This window comes from Symphalangus syndactylus, chromosome 11 (genome assembly GCF_028878055.3).
Source record: "Symphalangus syndactylus isolate Jambi chromosome 11, NHGRI_mSymSyn1-v2.1_pri, whole genome shotgun sequence".
Taxonomy (NCBI): Eukaryota; Metazoa; Chordata; class Mammalia; order Primates; family Hylobatidae; genus Symphalangus; species Symphalangus syndactylus.
This window is the reverse complement of record NC_072433.2, coordinates 46,258,351-46,278,511: the sequence shown is the minus strand read 5'-3', so window position 1 is coordinate 46,278,511 and position 20,161 is coordinate 46,258,351. Positions and strand designations below refer to the sequence as shown.

Sequence of the window (20,161 nt, the reverse complement as noted above, 5' to 3'; positions counted from 1 at the left end):
TTAATTCCCTCAGCACCCAGTGCGAGGTTAAACACGCGACCTCGCAACCATGGCTTTTGAGAGGAAGCTGAATTCCCGGGGTGCGCCGTGCAAAGTTCTTCATTTCCTACGTTGCCCTGCCCAGCAGCCCGGACCTGGAGGAGAACAGAACACCGAAGCCCCCTCTTCACTACTTCGACCCCCGTGGCCGCGCCTCGGACGCTTGGGGGCGGGCTCCGCACGGCGACGTCACGGCGCACCGTGCGCTGGGTCAAAGTTCAGCCCCGCCCCCGCTTCCCCCTCGCTGTCTCCCTCGGCCTGTGCCGCCGCCGACGCCGCTTGCGGGCCCTACTCCGCTCCGTCTGCTCCGCTACCTTCTCCCCGAGCACTGCCCGGCCGGCCGCCATGGCTAACGTGGCTGACACGAAGCTGTACGACATCCTGGGCGTCCCGCCCGGCGCCAGCGAGAACGAGCTGAAGAAGGTATCCGGGAGCGGGCCGGGCGGGTGTGAGGGGCGCGGGGCCTGCGCGGCCAGGGATATCTTCTTAAGCCAGGCCGCGCTACTGGGCTGCCCGCGAGCCGGCGCCGGCCGTGACTGGCCCGGGCTGGGAATCGGCAGCGGCGGCGGGACCGGCCTCGCCGCGAGCCGCGCACTCTGGCCTCGGCTGACCTTGGGCCGCCGGCCCCGCCCGCCCGCAGATGTAGCAAATAAAACTCACTCCTGCGCAAACACGATGGGAGCCCTTCCTTCCTCCCTCCTCGGGCGAGCGCCGGGGGCCGGTCTCCCCGGGAGGCAGCAGCTCGCCCGGCCCTCGGCGTCGAGGTCGCCACCCCGGAAAAACAGGTTGGACCGAGGTGCTCAGCGCATCCCGGCCCCGGGAGAGAAGCTGTCCGCCCCGCGGCCGTCGGCCCGGGGTCTGGTGCTCCGCGGGGAGGAACGGCGGGGAGGTCGAGGCCGCCCCCACAGAGCGCCTCGGGCAGATGGGGTTGTTCCCTGGGTTCCGCGGCCGCCGGCTGCGGGAGCTCCTCCCTCTCTTCCTCCCTCGCCCATTGACCCGGAGGTAGCTGGGTCTGTGTTTGGATGCATTGTTCTTTGGGCAGGTAGTGCTAATGTCCTGTACCTGCTTAGGAATAAGCCGTGGTCCCAGCCAAACGCCTGAGTGTACAGTAAACATAAATAGAAGGCCTTATTATCGCTGTTTGCAATGCTGCGATATCTTTCATCTCAGGATTTCAAAGCACACGAGGCATTTAAGCCCCACAGCATCCTCACCAGGCTAAGAGCATCCGGATTTGTAAGCCGAGAAAAATGAGAATGCTCCTTAGGCAGTGAGAAGAGTACAGTGGACTTCCTGTTACCTTACCGGAAATGCTAGTCTGTATTATATAATTCACGAGCCTCCGTGAATGAAGATTTAAGTGCTGTAGGACCCAAACACCTCGTTGAGAGAGTGTGCAACTTCTCTACCACCGAAGTTGCCACCACGACCCCAGTTAACCACCACGTGCAAATAAAACACCTAAAGACGCTACCTAGGACCACCTTTACTTTTTCATGATGTTACAGTTAGGAAAGCATGAGCCATCGGGAGCAGGAATTGTGACTTTAGCTTGATTTATGGTAATGTTTTGCAGTCCGTAAAGCTTTAACAGTCATTTATCTCGAATTTATTAGGGTCGTCTTGGTCTGGTTACTTGGCCATCAAAGACACTTGACAATAGGGAAAATATGGATAATGTTTGAACATTTTGTTTTTCCCTGTGGCATTGCTTCGTTGTTTTATCTGGTTTTCACGTCGTTGTAACCTGTTTTCAAGTATAGCTACTGTCTACTTGGTTATATTACATTAGTAAACAGTATCGCGAGAAAGTGCCAAAGAATCCCTACGAATAGAAAATATTTTTGGAAGGTTATAACTCTAGAACATTACTTCTCAGAAAAGTGGATATTAAGTTATTACAAAACTTTAAACTGGTGTTTAGTTATAACCTTTTTTGTTTTTATCCGTTTTCAAAGGCATACAGAAAGTTAGCCAAGGAATATCATCCTGATAAGAATCCAAATGCAGGAGACAAAGTAAGTTATTTGCAACTTTTTTATTCCAGGGGTTTTAGCTCTAACTTAAATTGCCCTCCTTGAAAAAAAGGAATGTTACAGGAAAAAAATCCAGCTATGCCCACACAGCCACATTTTCATAATGTCAAGAGTATTTTAGTTTTAGAATAAGAGTACTACCATTCTGAGGAGTGGTGGGTGGTAAATAGAACCAGAATCAAGTCAAAGGTAACTTGTCCCTTTTTTTAGAATTAAATGGATTCTGGATTCCTGTAGCTTCTCCCCACTCTTCTACTTGAAAATGCAATTATTTTTATTTTTACCTTTTCTTTATAGTTTAAAGAAATAAGTTTTGCATATGAAGTACTATCAAATCCTGAGAAGCGTGAGTTATATGACAGATACGGAGAGCAAGGTCTTCGGGAAGGCAGCGGCGGAGGTGGTGGCATGGATGATATTTTCTCTCACATTTTTGGTGGGGGATTGTTCGGCTTCATGGGCAATCAGAGTAGAAGTCGAAATGGCAGAAGAAGAGGAGAGGACATGATGCATCCACTCAAGTGAATATCTTGTTTTGTTGTTTTAAAAAATTAAGTACTTTTTGTCAAGTGGGATAATGACTCAGTAAAAGAAAAAAAACTCACAGAATGTTTCTAATGAAGGAGCTTTGTTTCTCCTTCATTAGAAAAACTTCCATTTGCCTTGTCTTCTTTTGGTGACTAAATTGAATTTGATTATCTGAATGTTTCTATTTCGCTGTAGCTTTTAAAAGGACAGTCGATATTCTTTAATGAGAGGAAGATGGTTTTATATGGTTCTGAGGCTGCTTGTTATAGGACTTAAAATTTCAAGTGTGAAGATCATTTTCTCTCTTTTTTTTTTTTTTTTTTTTTTGAGACTGAGTTTTGCTCTTGTTGTCCAGGCTACAGTGCAGTGGCACAATCTCAGCTCACTGCAACCTCTGCCTCCTGGGTTCAAGCGATTCTCCTGCCTCAGTCTCCCGAGTAGCTGGGATTACAGGCATGTGCCACCAAGCCCGGCCAATTTTGTATTTTTAGAAGAGATGAGGTTTCTCCATGTTGGCCATGCTGGTCTCGAACTCCCAACCTCAGATGATCTGCCTGCCTTGGCCTCCCAAGTGCTGGGATTACAGGCGTAAGCCACCGTGCCTGACCTTTTTTTTTTTTTTTTTGAAATGGAGTCTCACTCTGTCGCCCAGGTTGGAGTGCAGTGGCACCATCTAGGCTCACTGCATCCTCCTCCTCTCAGGTTCAAGCAGTTCTCCTGCCTCAGCCTCCCAAGTAGCTGGGATTACAGGCACCCGCCACCATGCCTGGCTAATTTTTGTGTTTTTTAGTAGAGACAGGGTTTCACCATGTTGGCCAAGCTGGTCTTGAACTCAGGTGATCTGCCTGCCTCATCCTCCCAAAGTGCTGGGATTACAAGCATAAGCCACTGCACCCGGCCTATTTTCTTTGAAGTATATGAATCTTCCAAGTTACCTTTTATTTAAAAACTAAAAATGAGTGACTGTCTGCCTACTTTGTGTACATGTTAGAGTCACTCATTACTTAATCCTCAGTGTGAACTCTTCTAAGTTGGTTTCCATGGAGCTTGCTGGCTTCCAGCCTGACCTTAACCTGCCAGCACATGAATGGTGCCTGACCTTAGTCTTAGACTGTGAATCCACAAGCCCTCTCCAGTATGAAAATAGCTATTTCACTTTGCAAAATCTGGGAGGTCTTTTTTCCCATTCTTTTTTTCATGGACCGATAAATGATTTTATTAGCAAATGTCAGTGGCTGAAGTTCAGGTACTTATTTAAAATATTTCATAATATCCTAGTTTATACACTTGAGTAAATTAGAGGAAGTCATGTTATCTGTTAACTTGAGTCTCATTGAATCCTTAAATTTGTTTTTTAAAAGAATTTACCCTCAGAAATTAACATTTGGATACCATTCCAATGGTAATATTTGTGCAGTGCAGGTTAATTCGTTTATATTTTTCTTTAATATAGAAATGGTCTAAAAAGAAAATAGGATCAAAAGAGTGCTCTCTGTACTTTATAGTACTTCATGTTTTAAAAAAAGTTATGCTATATAGTGAAACAGTTTTCTGCTGTTTTAACATTTCAAATTTTCCTGTTATTACAAATACTATGTTTATAATACTGCATTCTATGATTTATTTACCTTTTATATAGGGTATTGCCGGGGTTTTTTTTCTGTAATAGATACTGCTGCTGTGAATATCTTTATGTAGAGCTTTGTTTCTCCTTGGCAGAGATTCCCAGGCAGGCATGAGTGTTTTGAGGCTGATAAATACAACTAAATTGCCTTGCAGAGGGATTGTGCCAGTTTAGGCCCCACTAATGGAGAGTGCCAGCTTTGCCAAACCATTACCTGCATTTTTCCTTCCTTGGCCTTCTTTGTTGAAATGTGTATTTTTTTCTGGCTTAGAATACTGGTTGTGCATACCAATTGTAATTTAATATGTAGGGGAAGAAAGCCGATTTTCTTTAAATGATTTGTTATGGAGAGTATACAAGATGCAACAAGCGTTTTTGTCTGAAGCTCAGCTGTTGATAGGTCATTATTTGACAGTGTTGTTGGTAATGTTTTGTCCATACGTATGGTATTCTTATCCTGCCTACAACAGTTTTAAGTTTCTGAGAATAACAATTTTAAGAAAGTTTGAATATCACAAAATAGTATAGGTGCTTTGTAAAACACTTTAAACTATTTTTTTGTTCCTCTAACTCCCAGGATTTTAAAGCAAATAATTACGAGATGACCATTCCTAATCTGAAATCTGAAGTGCTCCAAAATATGAAACTTATTGAGCACCATCATGATGCCACAAGTAGAAAATTCCACACATAAGGACTTGTCTCACTCTGTCCCCCAGGCTGGAGTGCAGTGGTGCGATCTCAGCTCACTGCAGCCTCAATCTCCAGGGCTTAAGCAATTCCCCTGCCTCAGCCTCCTGGGTAGCTGGGACTTCAGACATGCCACTACACCTGGCTAATTATTTTTTATTTTTTGGTAAAGATGAGGTCTCTCTAAGTTGCTCAGGCTGGTCTTGACCTCTGGGCTCAAGCAATCCTCCCTCCTCAGTCTCCCGAAGTGCTGGGATTATAGACATGAGCCACTGCGCCTGGCATGAAAAACTATTCTTTCCCTCCTTTCTGTCATACTATAGGTAGGGCCACTTTTGTTTTAAGACATATGCCATCTAAGTGACTCCCTTAAGCCAAAATATAACTTTGTAGCCTTTCTAAATTGTCCATGGAGGAAACAGACTCTGGAGCCAGAACACCTATGTGATCTTGGGCAAGTTACTTGACTGTTCTGTGCCTCAGTTTTATCACATAAAATGGTAATAATAATTGTACCTCTTCTGAAGGGTTTTTATTAGGAGTTAGGTGGAGGGCTTATGCCTCAGAACAGAAGGTTGTGATGTTTGAGTTTGCGAAGTCATCAGCTTTATCAGAAATTCCACCACAGCAAATTGTTGGCCTGATGCTATAGGCTCTGGCTTTGGGTATCGTATATATACTGTCTGTAGTCATAAAATATTTCTGTTAATTTGAGCCATAAAATAAACCTCAGTTTAATTGATTTAATGTGAGATTATGAAGTGTTTTTGAATTCTGTTTTAAACGTTGATAACGAATTTGCTATATCAGCTGTTACTTATATTTGAGAAAATGTGGCAAAATTTGATTGAAGCCGATTCTTTTCTTTCCAGAGTGTCTTTAGAAGATCTGTATAATGGCAAGACAACCAAACTACAGCTTAGCAAGAATGTACTCTGTAGTGCATGCAGTGGGTAAGTGTGTCCTCTGGTTTATTGGGTACATTTTGTCTCTTCTTTAAGTATCACATTGAATGTCTGTACCACGTAAAAATTGTTATGAGTTAAAACTTATGGCCGGGTGTGGTGGCTCACACCTGTAATCCCAGCACTTTGGGAGGCCGAGGCGGGTGGATCACCTGAGATAGGAGAATCGCTTGAACCCGGGAGGTGAAGGTTGCAGTGAACCAAGACTGCGCCACTGCACTCCAGCCTGGGCGACAGAGTGAGACTCCATCTCAATAAATAAATAAATCTTAGCAGAACGTTTTCTGATACTTCTGGAAGTCAATTTAAATACAAGTTATTGGGGTTGAAGATGAAGGTAAAAGCACAATTACTGTGTGTCATAGCTTATTGGAGTGGTCTGTGGACAAAAACCTAATGCATAACTTGTGCTTGCTTTAGCCAAGGCGGAAAGTCTGGAGCTGTCCAGAAGTGTAGTGCTTGTCGAGGTCGAGGTGTTCGCATCATGATCAGACAGCTGGCTCCAGGGATGGTACAACAGATGCAGTCTGTGTGCTCTGATTGTAATGGAGAAGGTATGTGTGCCAGTACTTCTCTGCTTTTATGTTGGAATGGATTGAGAATGCAGATATTGGAGAGGTTTACAATTTTTTATTTCAAAGGGTATTTGTATACATTTTATTAAAAAGGAGGCCAGATGCGTTAGCTCATTCCTATAATTCCAGCACTTTGGGAGACAGAGGTGGATTGCTTGAGCCCAGGAGTTCGAGGCCAGCTTGGGCAATATAGGGAGACCTCATTACTATAGGAAAAAAAAAGTGTAGAAAAATATGTAACGAGGGGCTCAGGGCATGTCTGTGGTTGCAGCTGCCTGGGAGGCTGAGGCGGGAAGATTGCTTGAGCGCAAGAGTTCGAGGGAGCAGTGAGCCGTGATCATACCAGTGCACTCCAGCCAGGGTGACAGAGCAAGACCCTGTTGCAAAAAATAAATAGAAGATAAAAGTGTGAAAGTAATTACTCCATTATGCCTAAGCCCAGTGAACATAGAGAAACAGTAGATTTGTATTGTGTTAGTGAAAGGTGACTCTTTTTAATTCCGAAAAGAGGAGCAAGGTGATTATTTGTCCCTTTGCTATTTCCTTCTTTATCAAATATAACCTTTTATTTACTCTCTCTGTAGGAATGACCACCATAGGAGGACTATCTCCTTTATCACATAGAACCTTTTAAACTACAAAGGGACAAATAATAAATAACTAAAGAAGTAATTGTTTAGTTATTCTGATAAGTGGAAGATTTCACTGTAACCTTTAGTTAACTTTTCAGAATTGATCTTGAGATTGAAGCTGTCCTCACAGAAGTAAATAATTTAGTCTTTGTGGGCCAGGTAGTTTTTGTCACAACTACTCATCTCTGACCTTTTAGTGCTTTTATAGCCACAGACAAATGGATATGGCTGTGTTCTGATTAAAATTTTAATTATAAAAACACATAGCTCCTCCCACCCCTGCCATTCTAGAGCAGTGCTATCCAATAGAATTTTTTTCTGTGATGGAAATGTTCTGTATCTGCAGTGTCCAGTACAGTAGCTATTAATCACCTGTGACTACTGCATACTTCACATGTGGCTAGTGTGACTGGGTAACTATTTTAAATTTGAATAATTTAAACATAAACTTAAGTAGCTACAGGTAGATAGTGGCTACCATATTAGACAGTATAGTTCAATAGCATCCTTTTCCAAATTGCTATCGGAAGTGATGAGATAATTATGAGAAGTTACATATGATATTTCCTTCCTGGAGAGTCTTGGCATTTTACTTTATTTTTTAAAATAATTATTATTTTTGGAGATAGGGTCTTGCTGTCGCCTGGGCTGGAGTGCAGTGGCACACTCTTGGCTCACCACAGCCTCCACCGCCCACGCTGAAGCAATCCTTCCACCTCAGCCCCTCACCCCACAATTAGCTGAGTCCTCAGGTGCTTGCCACCATGCCCAGCTAATTTTTGTATTTCTTGTAGAGATGGGGTTTTGCCACGTTGCCCAGGCTGATCTCGAACTCCTGGGTTCAAGTAATTCTCCTGCCCCAGCCTCCCAAAAGGCTGGGATTACAGGTGTTAGCCACCACTCTTGGCCTCCTTTTATTTTATTAAAATTGCTAACTCCCACTATCAAGAAACCAAAGTTAACTGAAATCTTTCTCATGTACCATTACATTTTTTGTGTGTGTGTGTGAGACGGAGTCTTGCTCTGTTGCCCAGGCTAGAGTGCAGTTGTGCGATCTCAGCTCACCGCAGCCTCTGCCTCCCTGGTTCAAGTGATTCTACTTCCTCAGCCTCCTGAGTAGCTGAGATTACAGGCGCCTGCCACCATGCCCGGCTGATTTTTGTATTTTCAGTGGAGACGGGGTTTCGCCATGTTGGCCAGGCTGGTCTCAAACTCCTGACCTCAGGCGATCCTCCCGCCTTCACCTCCCAAAGGGCTGGGATTACCGGTGTAAGCTACCATGCCCAGCCACCATTACCATTTTGAAGAACGTGTTTTGCAGAACATACTTTGCAAAAGTACTGTTACAGAAACAGTCCCTAAATAATCAGTTACACACATGTTTCTAAGCCTTCAAATGTGCCAGTAATTAGCCATTAGAAAGTGACGCAGTTTTTTCACACTATACTATGTATAATCACGATTTTGCTTTTTAATACCATAATTATAAGAGAAAAGCTGTGTTGCCCTAAACATGGTATGGATACATTACATTCTGAAATAGTGGGAAGCTGAGTCCTTCAGGCAATCTGCAGTAGTAAGATACAAGTTTTTGTTATTCAGAATAGTGCTTTTTTTTTGTTTTGTTTTGAGACATGGCCTCACACTGTCGCCCAGACTGGGGTGCAGTGGCATGATTATAACTCACTGCAGCCTCGAACTCCAGCAGTCCTCCGTCCTCAGCCTCCCCAGTAGCCAGGATTACAGGTGTGCACTGCCACGCCGGCTAACTTTTTTTATTTATAGTAGAGGCAAGGTCTCACTGTGTTGCTAGGCTGGTCTCAGATCCTGAGCTCAAATGATCCTACCATCCTGACCTCGCAAAATGCTGCGATTGCAGGCTTGAGCCACTATGCTTGGCCTCAGAATGCTGCTTTGAATAAAAATTTAGGTAGTGATGGCTGGGCGCGGTGGCTCACGCTTGTAATCCCAGCACTTTGGGAGGCTGAGGCGGGCGGATCACGAGGTCAGGAGATCGAGACCACGGTGAAACCCCGTCTCTACTAAAACTACAAAAAATTAGCCGGGCGTGGTGGCGGGCGCCTGTAGTCCCAGCTACTCGGAGAGGCTGAGACGGGAGAATGGCGTGAACCCGGGAGGCGGAGCTTGCAGTGAGCCGAGACTGCGCCACTGCACTCCAGCCTGGGCGACAGAGTGAGACTCCGTCTCAAAAAAAAAAAAAAAAAAAAAAAAATTTAGGTAGTGATTAAAAGAAGTACAGAAAGTATATTTAAAGAATAAGGGTATTAAGAGTACAGTATAGTACTCTTGCTGAAAGTTTTGATGACTTCTCTTTCCAGGAGAGGTAATTAATGAAAAAGACCGCTGTAAAAAATGTGAAGGGAAGAAGGTGATTAAAGAAGTCAAGATTCTTGAAGTCCACGTAGACAAAGGCATGAAACATGGACAGAGAATTACATTCACTGGGGAAGCAGACCAGGCCCCAGGAGTGGAACCCGGAGACATTGTTCTTTTGCTACAGGAGAAAGAACATGAGGTGATTTTCCTTTTTTTAGTTTTTTGTATTTTGTTTTATTCAGAAGTACTTCTTGCTTGTGAGAAATAGGTTAGATCTGTTTGGAATCCCTGGAGCAACACTGAACGCTGGTGAAGTTAAGGGCATCATGGCGAGTTCCTAAGACGGGCTTGTGTAAGAAAGACTAACAAGGCAGGTGCAGTTAGAAGCACTTTAAGAGTCAGTTTTAGTCCTGGCTTGGTTTTTTTTTTTTTTTTTTTTTTTTTCCCCAAGGTGGAGTTTCACTCTTGTTGCCCAGGCTGGAGTGCAATGGCGCGATCTCAGCTCACTACAACCTCTGCCTCCCGGGTTCAAGTGATTCTCCTGCCTCAGCCTCCCGAGTAGTTGGGACTACAGGCATGCTTCATCACTCCTGGCTGATTTTTATTTTTAGTAGAGACAGGCTTTCTCCATGTTGGTCAGGCTGGTCTCGAGCTCCCGACCTCAGGTGATCCGCCTGCCTCAGCCTCCCAAAGTGCTGGGATTAAAAGCGGGAGCCACTGCGCCCGGCGTTGGTCTTTTTTTTTTTGTGACGGAGTCTTGCTCTGTTACCCAGGCTGGAGTGCAGTGGCACGATCTTGGCTCACTGCAGCCTCTGCCTCCCAGGTTCAAGCGATTCTCCTCTGGCCTGGTCATTGACTAACACTTTAACCATAGGTAATCTTACTGTCTCAGTTTCTTTGTTTATGAAAATAAGGGCATTGGGCGTTGGACCAGTTGGTCTAAGGCAGCCTGTTTTTTCACTGTGAAACTCTGCTGCTGTGTTGATTTGGTTTTTACTTACTGGGTAGCCAAATGAGCTATCCTTGAAAGGGTTCTGGGATTTTCAAAAAATATATATATATTTTTAGAAGTTTCTGAAGAATGTGGTCACTAGTGTATGTTTTGGGGGGTTTTTGTTTTTGAGATGGTCTTGCTCTGTTGCCCTGGCTGGAGTACAGCGGTGTGATCTGGAATCACTGCAACCTTCGCCCCTGGTCCCAAGCAGTCCTCCCATGTCAGCCTCCCAAGTAGCTGGGACAACTGGCGCACCATCATGCCCATCTGTTTTTTTGTTTGTTTGTTTTTTGGGGGGGGGTTTTGTATTTTTAGTAGAGACAGGGTCTTGCCATATTGCCCAGGCTGGTCTTGAACATCTGAGCTCAAGTGATCCTCCTGTCTCGACCTCCCAGACCTCCCGAAGTGCTGGGATTACAGGTGTGAGCCACAGTGCCCAGCCTAGTGTATGTTATTTTGATTTTAACATTGCACTTGTATATTTTTAATGTCCATATTGTATACTGTAGACCTTACTCATAAAGAATGTATCTGGAACTATTCATGAAAAACCCCTCCAGTAATCACCTAAATTCTTGAATGTTAGAAGCACTCGATAGGACTCTAGCTTTGTACTTGATCACATTTACTCATGTGTTCCTCTGAAAGTCATTACATCACAGGTTAACCACCTTTTTAGTTTGCCCTAAAATTTTCTCCTATGCGTAAGCCTAATGAACACGGAGAAACGGTACATTTGTATTATGTTCAGTGAAAGGTTATTCTTTTTAATTCTAAAAAGGTGGGCAAGCTGATTATCCGTTTATAATTTAAAGGTTATATTTGATAAAGAAGGAGATCGTCCTTCTGTGGTGGTCATTTCTTCAAATAGAGTAAATTTTAAAAATCACTTTAAGAATCCAATAGAGAACAACAAAGCCATATTGAGATGCAGGTTTTAGGAATTTGGTTGTAATCCCTCCCAAGGTCAGACTTGATCTCCTGGACAATCAGGGCCTGCTAGTCAGCTTTCATGACTCAGCAAAGCTACAAATAATGTATTTTGGCTTTTTGTGGAAATTGCCAACCCTACAAATAGCAAACATCTTCTAGGTTATCAAAAAGTAAGAGTAGTTTTTAGAATTCTGTCTTTGGGTCTTGTAGGATGAATATTTACAAGATTTGCTATTTGTTAACATTTTAGCTACTTCCTTGTTCATTCAGTTTTGCTGCTATGCACACCACCATATCAGGAATATGAGGGAGAAAGCTAGCAAGACAGCTAAATAATTGGAAATTCTGCTTGGATGTAGGTTAGACTGTGTTGTAAAATGGTACAGACAGTGCCTGGGCATTTTCATTGATAGAATCCTTGGAGTAGTTTGGGGTTTGTTTTCAAATGATGTCTGGCAGTGCAGCAGCATGATAGGAAGTGAAGAAGGAATGCTTATTTGCAGAGGAAGGATGATTTTTTTTGGTTTGAGGCATGTCAAACTGATGGTAAAACCTTTTTTTATCCCTAAGTTCAGTTTTTAATGTTGCTGCATAATTAAATTGGGTTTTTAAAAGTAGATCATTGAATTTAGAGGCAAAGGACTTAAGGTCTGGGCCCCGTTTACTAGCTTTGGCTTCCCTGGACATTTTGGATATTAAAGAGTCAAATGAGATTATGAATAAGCTTCTTTCTTGGGGCCTGTGGGGAGGTGTTGGGAAGTAACTCATCTCTGAAAATTGTTGGCAGCAGTGGAATTGGCATGGAATTTTCAACAGAAGGCAGATGTAACTAGTGTCTAAAGTAGAAAATAGAAGGTGGTAAAGGTTAGAATGGAAGTTCGTCTCGTTCCTTCTTAGGATTCCTGTATCATCTATAGTCATCATCTTGCCATGTCACTTGTCAGTGTGCCTGTTTGTGTGTCTCAGTCGTCTGGTGCCATAGTACATTTGTACAGCATCAAACCACAGAACCTGGTGATGTTAGTCACGCCTCTATAACTTGTGCTTTTGTTATGCAGAAATTATGACTTTTAAGTGTTTTCTGGTCTAGTGCTTGGTGGTCCCTCCTCATCAATCTTGTTTTTCAGAAACTCTCTGGCATTCTTGCTTATTTATTCTGTTGACACTTTTAACATCAAATTGTTTAGCTTCCCCCCTCCACTGCAACAACCATCCTGATAATCATTTTTTATTGAAATCACTTTCAGTTGAACTCTCCTGTACAAGAACATGATGTGTATTCCTGTTCTCTATTCTTTTTTTTTTTTTTTTTTTTTTTTTTTGAGACAGTCTCACCCTGTCGCCCAGACTGGAGTGCAGTGGCACAGTTGTATTTTTAGTAGAGACAGGGTTTCACCATGTTGGCCAGGTTGGTCTCAAACTCCTGACCTCAAGTGATCTGCCTACCTCGGCCTCCCGAAGTGCTAGGATTATAGGTGTGAGCCACCATGCCCTGCCCCACTTTATATTTTTATTTTATTTTTTTTGAGATGGAGTCTTACTCTGTCACCCAGGCTGGAGTGCAGTGGCGTGATCTCTGTTCACTGCAACCTCCACCTCCTGGGTTCAAGAAATTCTCCTGCCTCAGCCTCCCAAGTAGCTGGGACTACAGGCTCATGCCACCACACCCAGCTAGTTTTTGTATTTTTAGTAGGGACAGAATTTCGCCATGTTGACCTCAGGTGATCCACCTGCCTCAGCCTCCCAAAGTGCTGGGATTATAGGCATGAGCCACTGCATGCATCCTAAAATAATATGACTTTAACAAAGGATATTTGGTAAGATGGTTCTTAGAACACTGGCATTTTACAGTATACTTAGCATTTTATTTTAAATTTATTATTATTCTTTTTAAGAGACAGGATGTCCTTCTGTCACCCAGGCTGGAGTGCAGTGGCTGGATCATTAATGAGGAGGGACTGCCACTGCAGGCTCCAACTCCTGGGCTCAAGGGATCGTCCTGCCTCAACTAACCTATTTTGTTTTAATTTTTTGTCTCCCTATGTTGCTGTTGTGAACTGGCCTCCCAAAGCTCTGACCCTATGTTTAGCTTTTTTAAATTTTTTTATTTTTTTCTTATTGAGATGGAGTCTCGTTCTGTCGCCCAGGCTGGAGTGCAGTGGCGTGATCTTGGTTCACTGCAGCTTCCGCCTCCCATGTTCAAGTGATTCTCCTGCTGCAGCCTCTTAAGTAGCTGGGACTACAGGTGCGCACCACCACACCTGGCTAATTTTTGTGTTTTTAGTACAGATGGGGTTTCACCATATTGGCCAGGCTGGTCTTGAACTCCTGACCTTGTGATCCGCCTGCCTTGGCCTCCCAAAGTGCTGGGATTACAGGTGTGAGCCACTGCACCTGGCCTACTTAGCATTTTTAATGCATTGAAAAATCCTGCATTAAAGAAACTGTTGGTCCTGTTGTGAGGAACACTTGAATAAATGTGCATAGATAACATACCTTCTTGGATCTCGAACTTTAGCACACATAAGAATTGCCTGGCCGGGCACGGTGGCTCACGCTTGTGATCCCAGCACTTTGGGAGGCCGACGTGGGTGGATCACAAGGTCAGGAGATCCAGACCACGGTGAAACCCCGTCTCTACTAAAAATGCAAAAAAAAAAAAATTAGCCGGGCGTGGTGGCGGGCGCCTGTAGTCCCAGCTACTCGGAGAGGCTGAGGCAGGAGAATGGCGTGAACCCGGGAGGCGGAGCTTGCAGTGAGCCGAGATTGCGCCACTGCACTCCAGCCTGGGCGACAGAGCGAGACTCTGTCTCAAAAAAAAAAAAAAAAAGAATTGCCTGGAGGGCTTGTTAGGACTACAGATGCTGGGTCCTGCCTGCCTTGTTTCTGGCAGGAATGGAAGTGGGCCCCAAGAATATGTGTTCCTAACAAGTTTCCTGAAGCTGCTGGTCCAGAACCACACTTAGAGAATCATTGGTTAAGGTAATGGTTTAACTTTGTTTAATGGGTAAATTTAGGAGAGTAACGTAGGAAAAGAACCTGTCTACCAGATTTTCTATAAGTGAACCAGCCAGGATTATTCTTTACAAGAAGAGTGACCATTGTAAAATCTAAGCAAAAATTGCAGGTTGGGCGTTACACATTGAAGGCTCAGAAACATTCTTTGTGCTTATTCTCAATACCTTTTGCATTACCTAGTCCATAGGCTTATAGTGTAATATTGAATGAGCCAGTTTTGCATTTTAGTGATGTGAGACTTGTTGGTATGTGTGTGAAGCACAGAATTGAGCCACTTGACTTTGCTGGCTGGGTGTTACTGGTTGAGGTTTTTTATGTTGATCTTGGACCCTCCCTCCTTCCCTGTTATGATCATGTCTGGGGAGCACTCCAGGATGAGCCTGTTCTGTAGAAGCCCTTTGGGCATTCTATACCTTTTTCACCAGAGGCAGAGTCTGAAAGTGGGCAATAGTTGGCAGAATATACCTGGCCCTGTTTTGGGGCCCTCAGTTCTGTTGCTCTTATAAATGCCATTGTTTACCAGTTCCAATACACCTTCCTCATGGAAGTTTCTCACATACTACTTGGGAATAGCTAGCTTTCCTAATGCAGTTTAGGGCACTAGGGACAGTGACACTTTGGATTTGCAGCGAGTGGTAGAAATAAGGTTTTGAAATTAAGTCAAGGAACATAATGCTGCAGGGTGTAGCTCCATAATTTTTAAGAAAATGTATTTCTTTTGTGCTTTATTTATAGGTATTTCAGAGAGATGGGAATGATTTGCACATGACATATAAAATAGGACTTGTTGAAGCTCTATGTGGATTTCAGTTCACATTTAAGCACCTTGATGGACGTCAGATTGTGGTGAAATACCCCCCTGGCAAAGTAATTGAACCAGGTAAGTCTTGATTTTTGTCCGATTCTGGTTTTCAAGTATTCTTACAATTTGTAATTTTTTTATGCTGCATAACTCTAAAAAAATTGAGCACCTCTTTTAGGTAAAATTATTAATCATTTCCTCTTAAATAATAGGATGTGTTCGTGTAGTTCGAGGTGAAGGGATGCCGCAGTATCGTAATCCCTTTGAAAAAGGTGATCTTTACATAAAGTTTGATGTGCAGTTTCCTGAAAACAACTGGATCAACCCAGACAAGCTTTCTGTAAGTGTTCTTTAAATTAAACAACAGTTGACTTCCAAGTTTGGGGTTTGGTTTTTGGGTTTTTAGACAGAGTCTCTGTCTAAAAGGCTGTCCCCAGGCTGGGGAGCAGTGGTGTGATCGTGGCTCACTGCAGCCTCGACCTCCTGGGCTCAAGCGATCCTCTTACCTCAGCCCCCAAGGAGCTGGGACCACAGGTGTGTGCTGCCATGCCTGGCTAATTTAAAAAAAATTTTTTGAGACACAGTCTTACTGTGTCACCCAAGCTGGAGTGCAGTGGTGCAGTCTCGGCTCACTGTACCCCCCCGCCTCCCAGGTTCATGTGATTCTCATGCCTTCATCACCCAAGTAGCTGGGATTACAGGCATGAGCCACGATGCCTGGTAAGTTTTTAGTTGTTGTTGTTTTTGAGACGGAGTCTTGCTCTATCGCCCAGGCTTGAGTGCAGTGGCGTGATCTCAGCTCACTGCAAGCTCCACCTCCCAGGTTCATCCCATTCTCCTGCCTCAGCCTCCCAAGTAGCTGGGACTACAGGCACCCACCACCACACCCCACTAATTTTGTTTCTGTATTTTTAGTTAGAGACAGGATTTCACCGTGTTAGCCATGTTAGATCGATGGTCTCAATCTCCTGAGCTTGTGATCCACCCGCCTCGGCCTCCCAAAGTGCTGGGATTACAGGCGTGAGCCACTGCACCCAGCCAAGTTTCTTTCTTTTTAAGAGAGTCTCACTCTGTTGCCCAGGCTGGCGTGCAGTGGCATGATCATGGCTTGCTACAGGTGTGCACCAGCACACCCAGCTAATGCTTTTTAAAACTTTTTATAGAGATGGGAGTCTTGCTATGTTGTCCAGACTGGTCTCAAGCAATCCTCCTGCCTCCCGAAGTTCTGGGATTGCAGTCGTGAGCCACTGCACCCATCTGACTTCAAGTTTCTTAATAGTCATGTTACTTTCAATTTTAAAGTATATTTGTGTGATTGGTAGGCTTTCCTAGTTGTTAGGAAATGGGGTATTGCTGGTGTAAATGTTGATGGGGCCAAGCAGGGAATTGTACAGTAAAGTAGACCCGGTGTGGGTGGTGGTGAGGAGTAGCACTCCCTGGAGAGAGCAGATTCCTCATCTGCAGAGGGCAGGACCTCTACCCCCTTCTTGTCAGCTGGTGTCCATGCCGGATGTAGGAAGGCGTGTCTCCTGTAGAAATTTTCTAATGTTTAAGTATTGGCAGATAATGACCTTTTTTTTGGTTCTTAAAGCAATAGATGGGTTGCACAAAAGACGTCTTGCAGATTTGGCCTGTGAGTGATGAGTTTGTGATCTCTTACTTAGAGTTCAAAGTCCAGTCCACATTCCATTTTTTAACTTTTTTTTTTTTTTTGAGATGGAGTCTTGCTCTGTCACCCAGGCTGGAGTGTGCAGTGGCACAATCTCAGCTTACTGCAACCTCCACCTCCCGGGTTCAAGTGATTCTCCTGCCTCAGCCTTCCGACTAGCTAGGATTACAGGTACCCACCACCATGCCCGGCTAATTTTTTGTATTTTTAGTAGAGACGAGGCTTCACCATGTTGTCCAGGATGGTCTCATCTCCTGACCTCATTATCCACCCACCTCAGCCTCCCAAAGTGCTGGGTGGGATTGTAAGCGTGAACCACCACACCCAGCCCCTTTTTAAACTATTAGACAGACACTGGATTCTATGTATCAAAAGGAAAGTTGATGAAAATATTACAGCCAACCTGGTTTTTGTTTGTTTTAATAAAGGAACTAGAAGATCTTCTGCCATCTAGACCAGAAGTTCCTAACATAATTGGAGAAACAGAGGAGGTAGAGCTTCAGGAATTTGATAGCACTCGAGGCTCAGGAGGTGGTCAGAGGCGTGAAGCCTATAATGATAGCTCTGATGAAGAAAGCAGCAGCCATCATGGACCTGGAGTGCAGTGTGCCCATCAGTAAACTCTGCAAACAAATTGCACAGGTGGATTTTCTTTCCACATTTGCCTGATTTGTTCTCAGCAATCCAGCTGGAGTGTCTTATCAATCCAGATGAACTGAGGGACATCTGTTGGTCTATGTATAACTTTTAAAATTGGTATAGTATCTACAGAGTGTATAATTTAAACTAACCACAAAGCTTTACATCTTCATTTTGACTGTTCCATAGCAGAATAAAGCACTTGAAAGGAAACAAGACTCCCTTTCACACATGGATTATTATAAGTTTCAATCCTGGTATCTGTGCTTGATTTTTATCAGTTTTGTGTAGATTTTTATGTTTCATATTTTAAATTTAAATCCCACATTGTAAAGTTTGTACAATTTGTCCTGAAGCTTTGTGTTTGGCTGCACCTGCATAAGCTGCTACAAATAGAATAAAGAATTTCATAGCCTGTATCTATCATTTAGATGCATGGAAAAAAATGGGCTTTGCACACAATGGGTTTGGAGCTGACTGGGAACAATGGAAAAAATTACATTAGCTGTGGTTGTAAAGTTTTTTTGTTTTTGGGTTTTTTTTGTTTTGTTTTGTTTTCTTTTTTCTTTTTTTTTTTTTTTTTTTACCATCTTGTGAAAGGTTTCTGAAACTCGATAATAAAAAGAGGTTGGTGTAAATTATTCTTTTGTGTCACATTTTTAGAAGGAAAAACATAAAGAATGTATCCTTAGTGCTGGTTCTTAAACAGCCCATAAAAACCCATTGGCCTGAAGCTTGTATCTCAGGCCTGTGCCCATCTTATAGTCTTGGAAGACAAAAGGCTGGTAGAGACAGTCTTCAGTGGCTTCAGTGATGCTCTGTAGAGGCCAGGGTGTTCTTGAGTGCTGTAACTCCCAAGCACTGGGCTAGCCTGACTTCTGTATCTCCCTACCACCACCCCCTTAAAAAAGTAAGGTAACAGCAAATCTATAGTAAAACCATGTCTGCATAGAACGTGTTCAAATCCTCTGTTTTCATTAAATGTAAAAGTAAAAGACGCTCTGTCTCCATTAAGTTGAATATTTGGAATTGGAGAAGCCATTGATTATTATTTTGAGTTTCTATAATGTTTTATAGAAAAGTAAGATGCTTATTCAGATTTTAAGAATGAAGGCAACTGAAATATGCATTGTTGTAGTTATTTATATTTCAAACTTAAGAAAATAAGCAAAAAAAAAAGGCTGGTTTGAGAAAAATCAGGTAAAACCGATGAAAAGGATGTTGTGTTTCTCTTTCTATCATCTGGTTTTTACCATTTCACTCTCAGTAGGTATTTTTAGAACACACTTATTTGAGAGAAGAGACATCAGATGCACAATTTTACATTTATAAAGGAACAAATGGGGAAAACTGAAAACTAAAAATCTTAAATATATTAAATGCCATCCCTGAGCCTAAATCTAGTATTTGTAGTTTATTTCTAGGTCTACTAGAACCTGAAAACCTGAATGAAAAAAGGTGTGCTGACACTAATCAAGTCCTGTGAGGTTTAAATTATTGACCTATCCACTCTACCTCCATTGTACAAAAAATATTTTACAAGAAGCCTGGGCAAGATTCAACAGCATAATAGTTTTGTATCCAAGGTTACTTCCCCACAACCACTTTAAACATAAGAAATGCGGTGGCAATATAAAGTTTGTAGCCTTTCCAATAAAGGTTTATAAAACAGTTGTTCAGTGTAGTCTGTCTCATTTCTACCCAGGCGTTTTGACTGTAGGCAAGAAAACTATTGGAAGAGAGTTTCTGTTAAGGTGTGTTATTTCACTTGGTCTCCTTGCTCTAGTTTGTGGAGCACCTGTCTAGAGAACCAACCATACAGTGTCACCAGCACAGATAATTTTTCTAACAGCTTTATTCAAGATATGATTTACATACCATAAAATTTACCACTTGAAAAAATTTGCCACAATTCAGTTGATTTCAGTATATTCAGCCATCTCCACTAATTTCAGAACATTTTCATCAAAGAAGAAACCCTCTGTCCATTAAGTCACTCTGTTCCATTCTCTCCTCAACTCCTGGTGTAATCACTAATGGCTTCTAAATATTTGCCTATTTTGGACATTTTGTATAAATGAGATCAAAATACATGGCCTTTAGTGATGCATTCATTTAGCGTAATGTTTTCAGGGTTTATCCTTGTCGGCAGCATGGATCAGCACAGTAACAGCAGGATGTATTCTGAGAAGTGCATGGTTAGGCGGTTTCATCATGCAAACAGAGTGTACTTGCATGAACCTAGGTGGTGTAGCTGACTATATACCTGTATGGTGTAGTGTATTGTTCCTAGACTACAAACCTGTACAGTTTGTTAACATAGGTAGTTGTAACACAATGGTAAGTAAACAGTTTTCTGTTTACCATTTGGTACAGTAAAAGTACCTTATATGAGAAAAGGGCCTGGCATGGTGGCTCACACCTATAATCCCAACACTTGGGGAGGCCGAGGTGGGTGGATCACCTGAGGTCAGGAATTCAAGACCAGCCTGGCCAACATGGTGAAGTCCTATCTCTACTAAAAATACAAAAATTTGCCGGGTGTGGTGGCATGTGCCTGTAATCCCAGCTACTCGGAGGCTGAGGCCAGAGAATCACTTGAACCCTGGAGGCAGAGGTTGCAGTGAGCCGAGATCACGCCACTGCACTCCAGCCTGGGCAACAGAGTGAGACTCCGTCT

At 43.2% G+C, this 20,161-nt stretch overlaps 1 protein-coding gene across 1 annotated transcript; it reads left to right on the top strand.

The window, feature by feature from the left end:
* The first annotated feature begins 223 nt into the window (after positions 1-223).
* Positions 224-19,155, top strand: DNAJA2 (DnaJ heat shock protein family (Hsp40) member A2). Its single transcript, XM_055233303.2, has 9 exons — positions 224-462; positions 1,998-2,057; positions 2,373-2,596; positions 5,790-5,870; positions 6,303-6,436; positions 9,429-9,625; positions 15,107-15,251; positions 15,386-15,513; positions 17,271-19,155. The coding sequence occupies exons 1-9, from the start codon at positions 385-387 to the stop codon at positions 17,460-17,462; spliced, it is 1,239 nt and encodes a 412-aa protein (XP_055089278.1). The 5' UTR covers positions 224-384; the 3' UTR covers positions 17,463-19,155.
* The last annotated feature ends 1,006 nt before the right edge of the window (positions 19,156-20,161 follow it).

Bases quoted from the DNA above. Each gene is read 5' to 3' on its own strand.
- DNAJA2 (XM_055233303.2), top strand. From the start codon at position 385: ATGGCTAACGTGGCTGACACGAAGCTGTACGACATCCTGGGCGTCCCG. The intron at 2,597-5,789 runs GTGAATATCTTG...TTTTCTTTCCAG, and splicing joins GACATGATGCATCCACTCAA to AGTGTCTTTAGAAGATCTGT. The intron at 15,514-17,270 runs GTAAGTGTTCTT...GTTTTAATAAAG, and splicing joins TCAACCCAGACAAGCTTTCT to GAACTAGAAGATCTTCTGCC.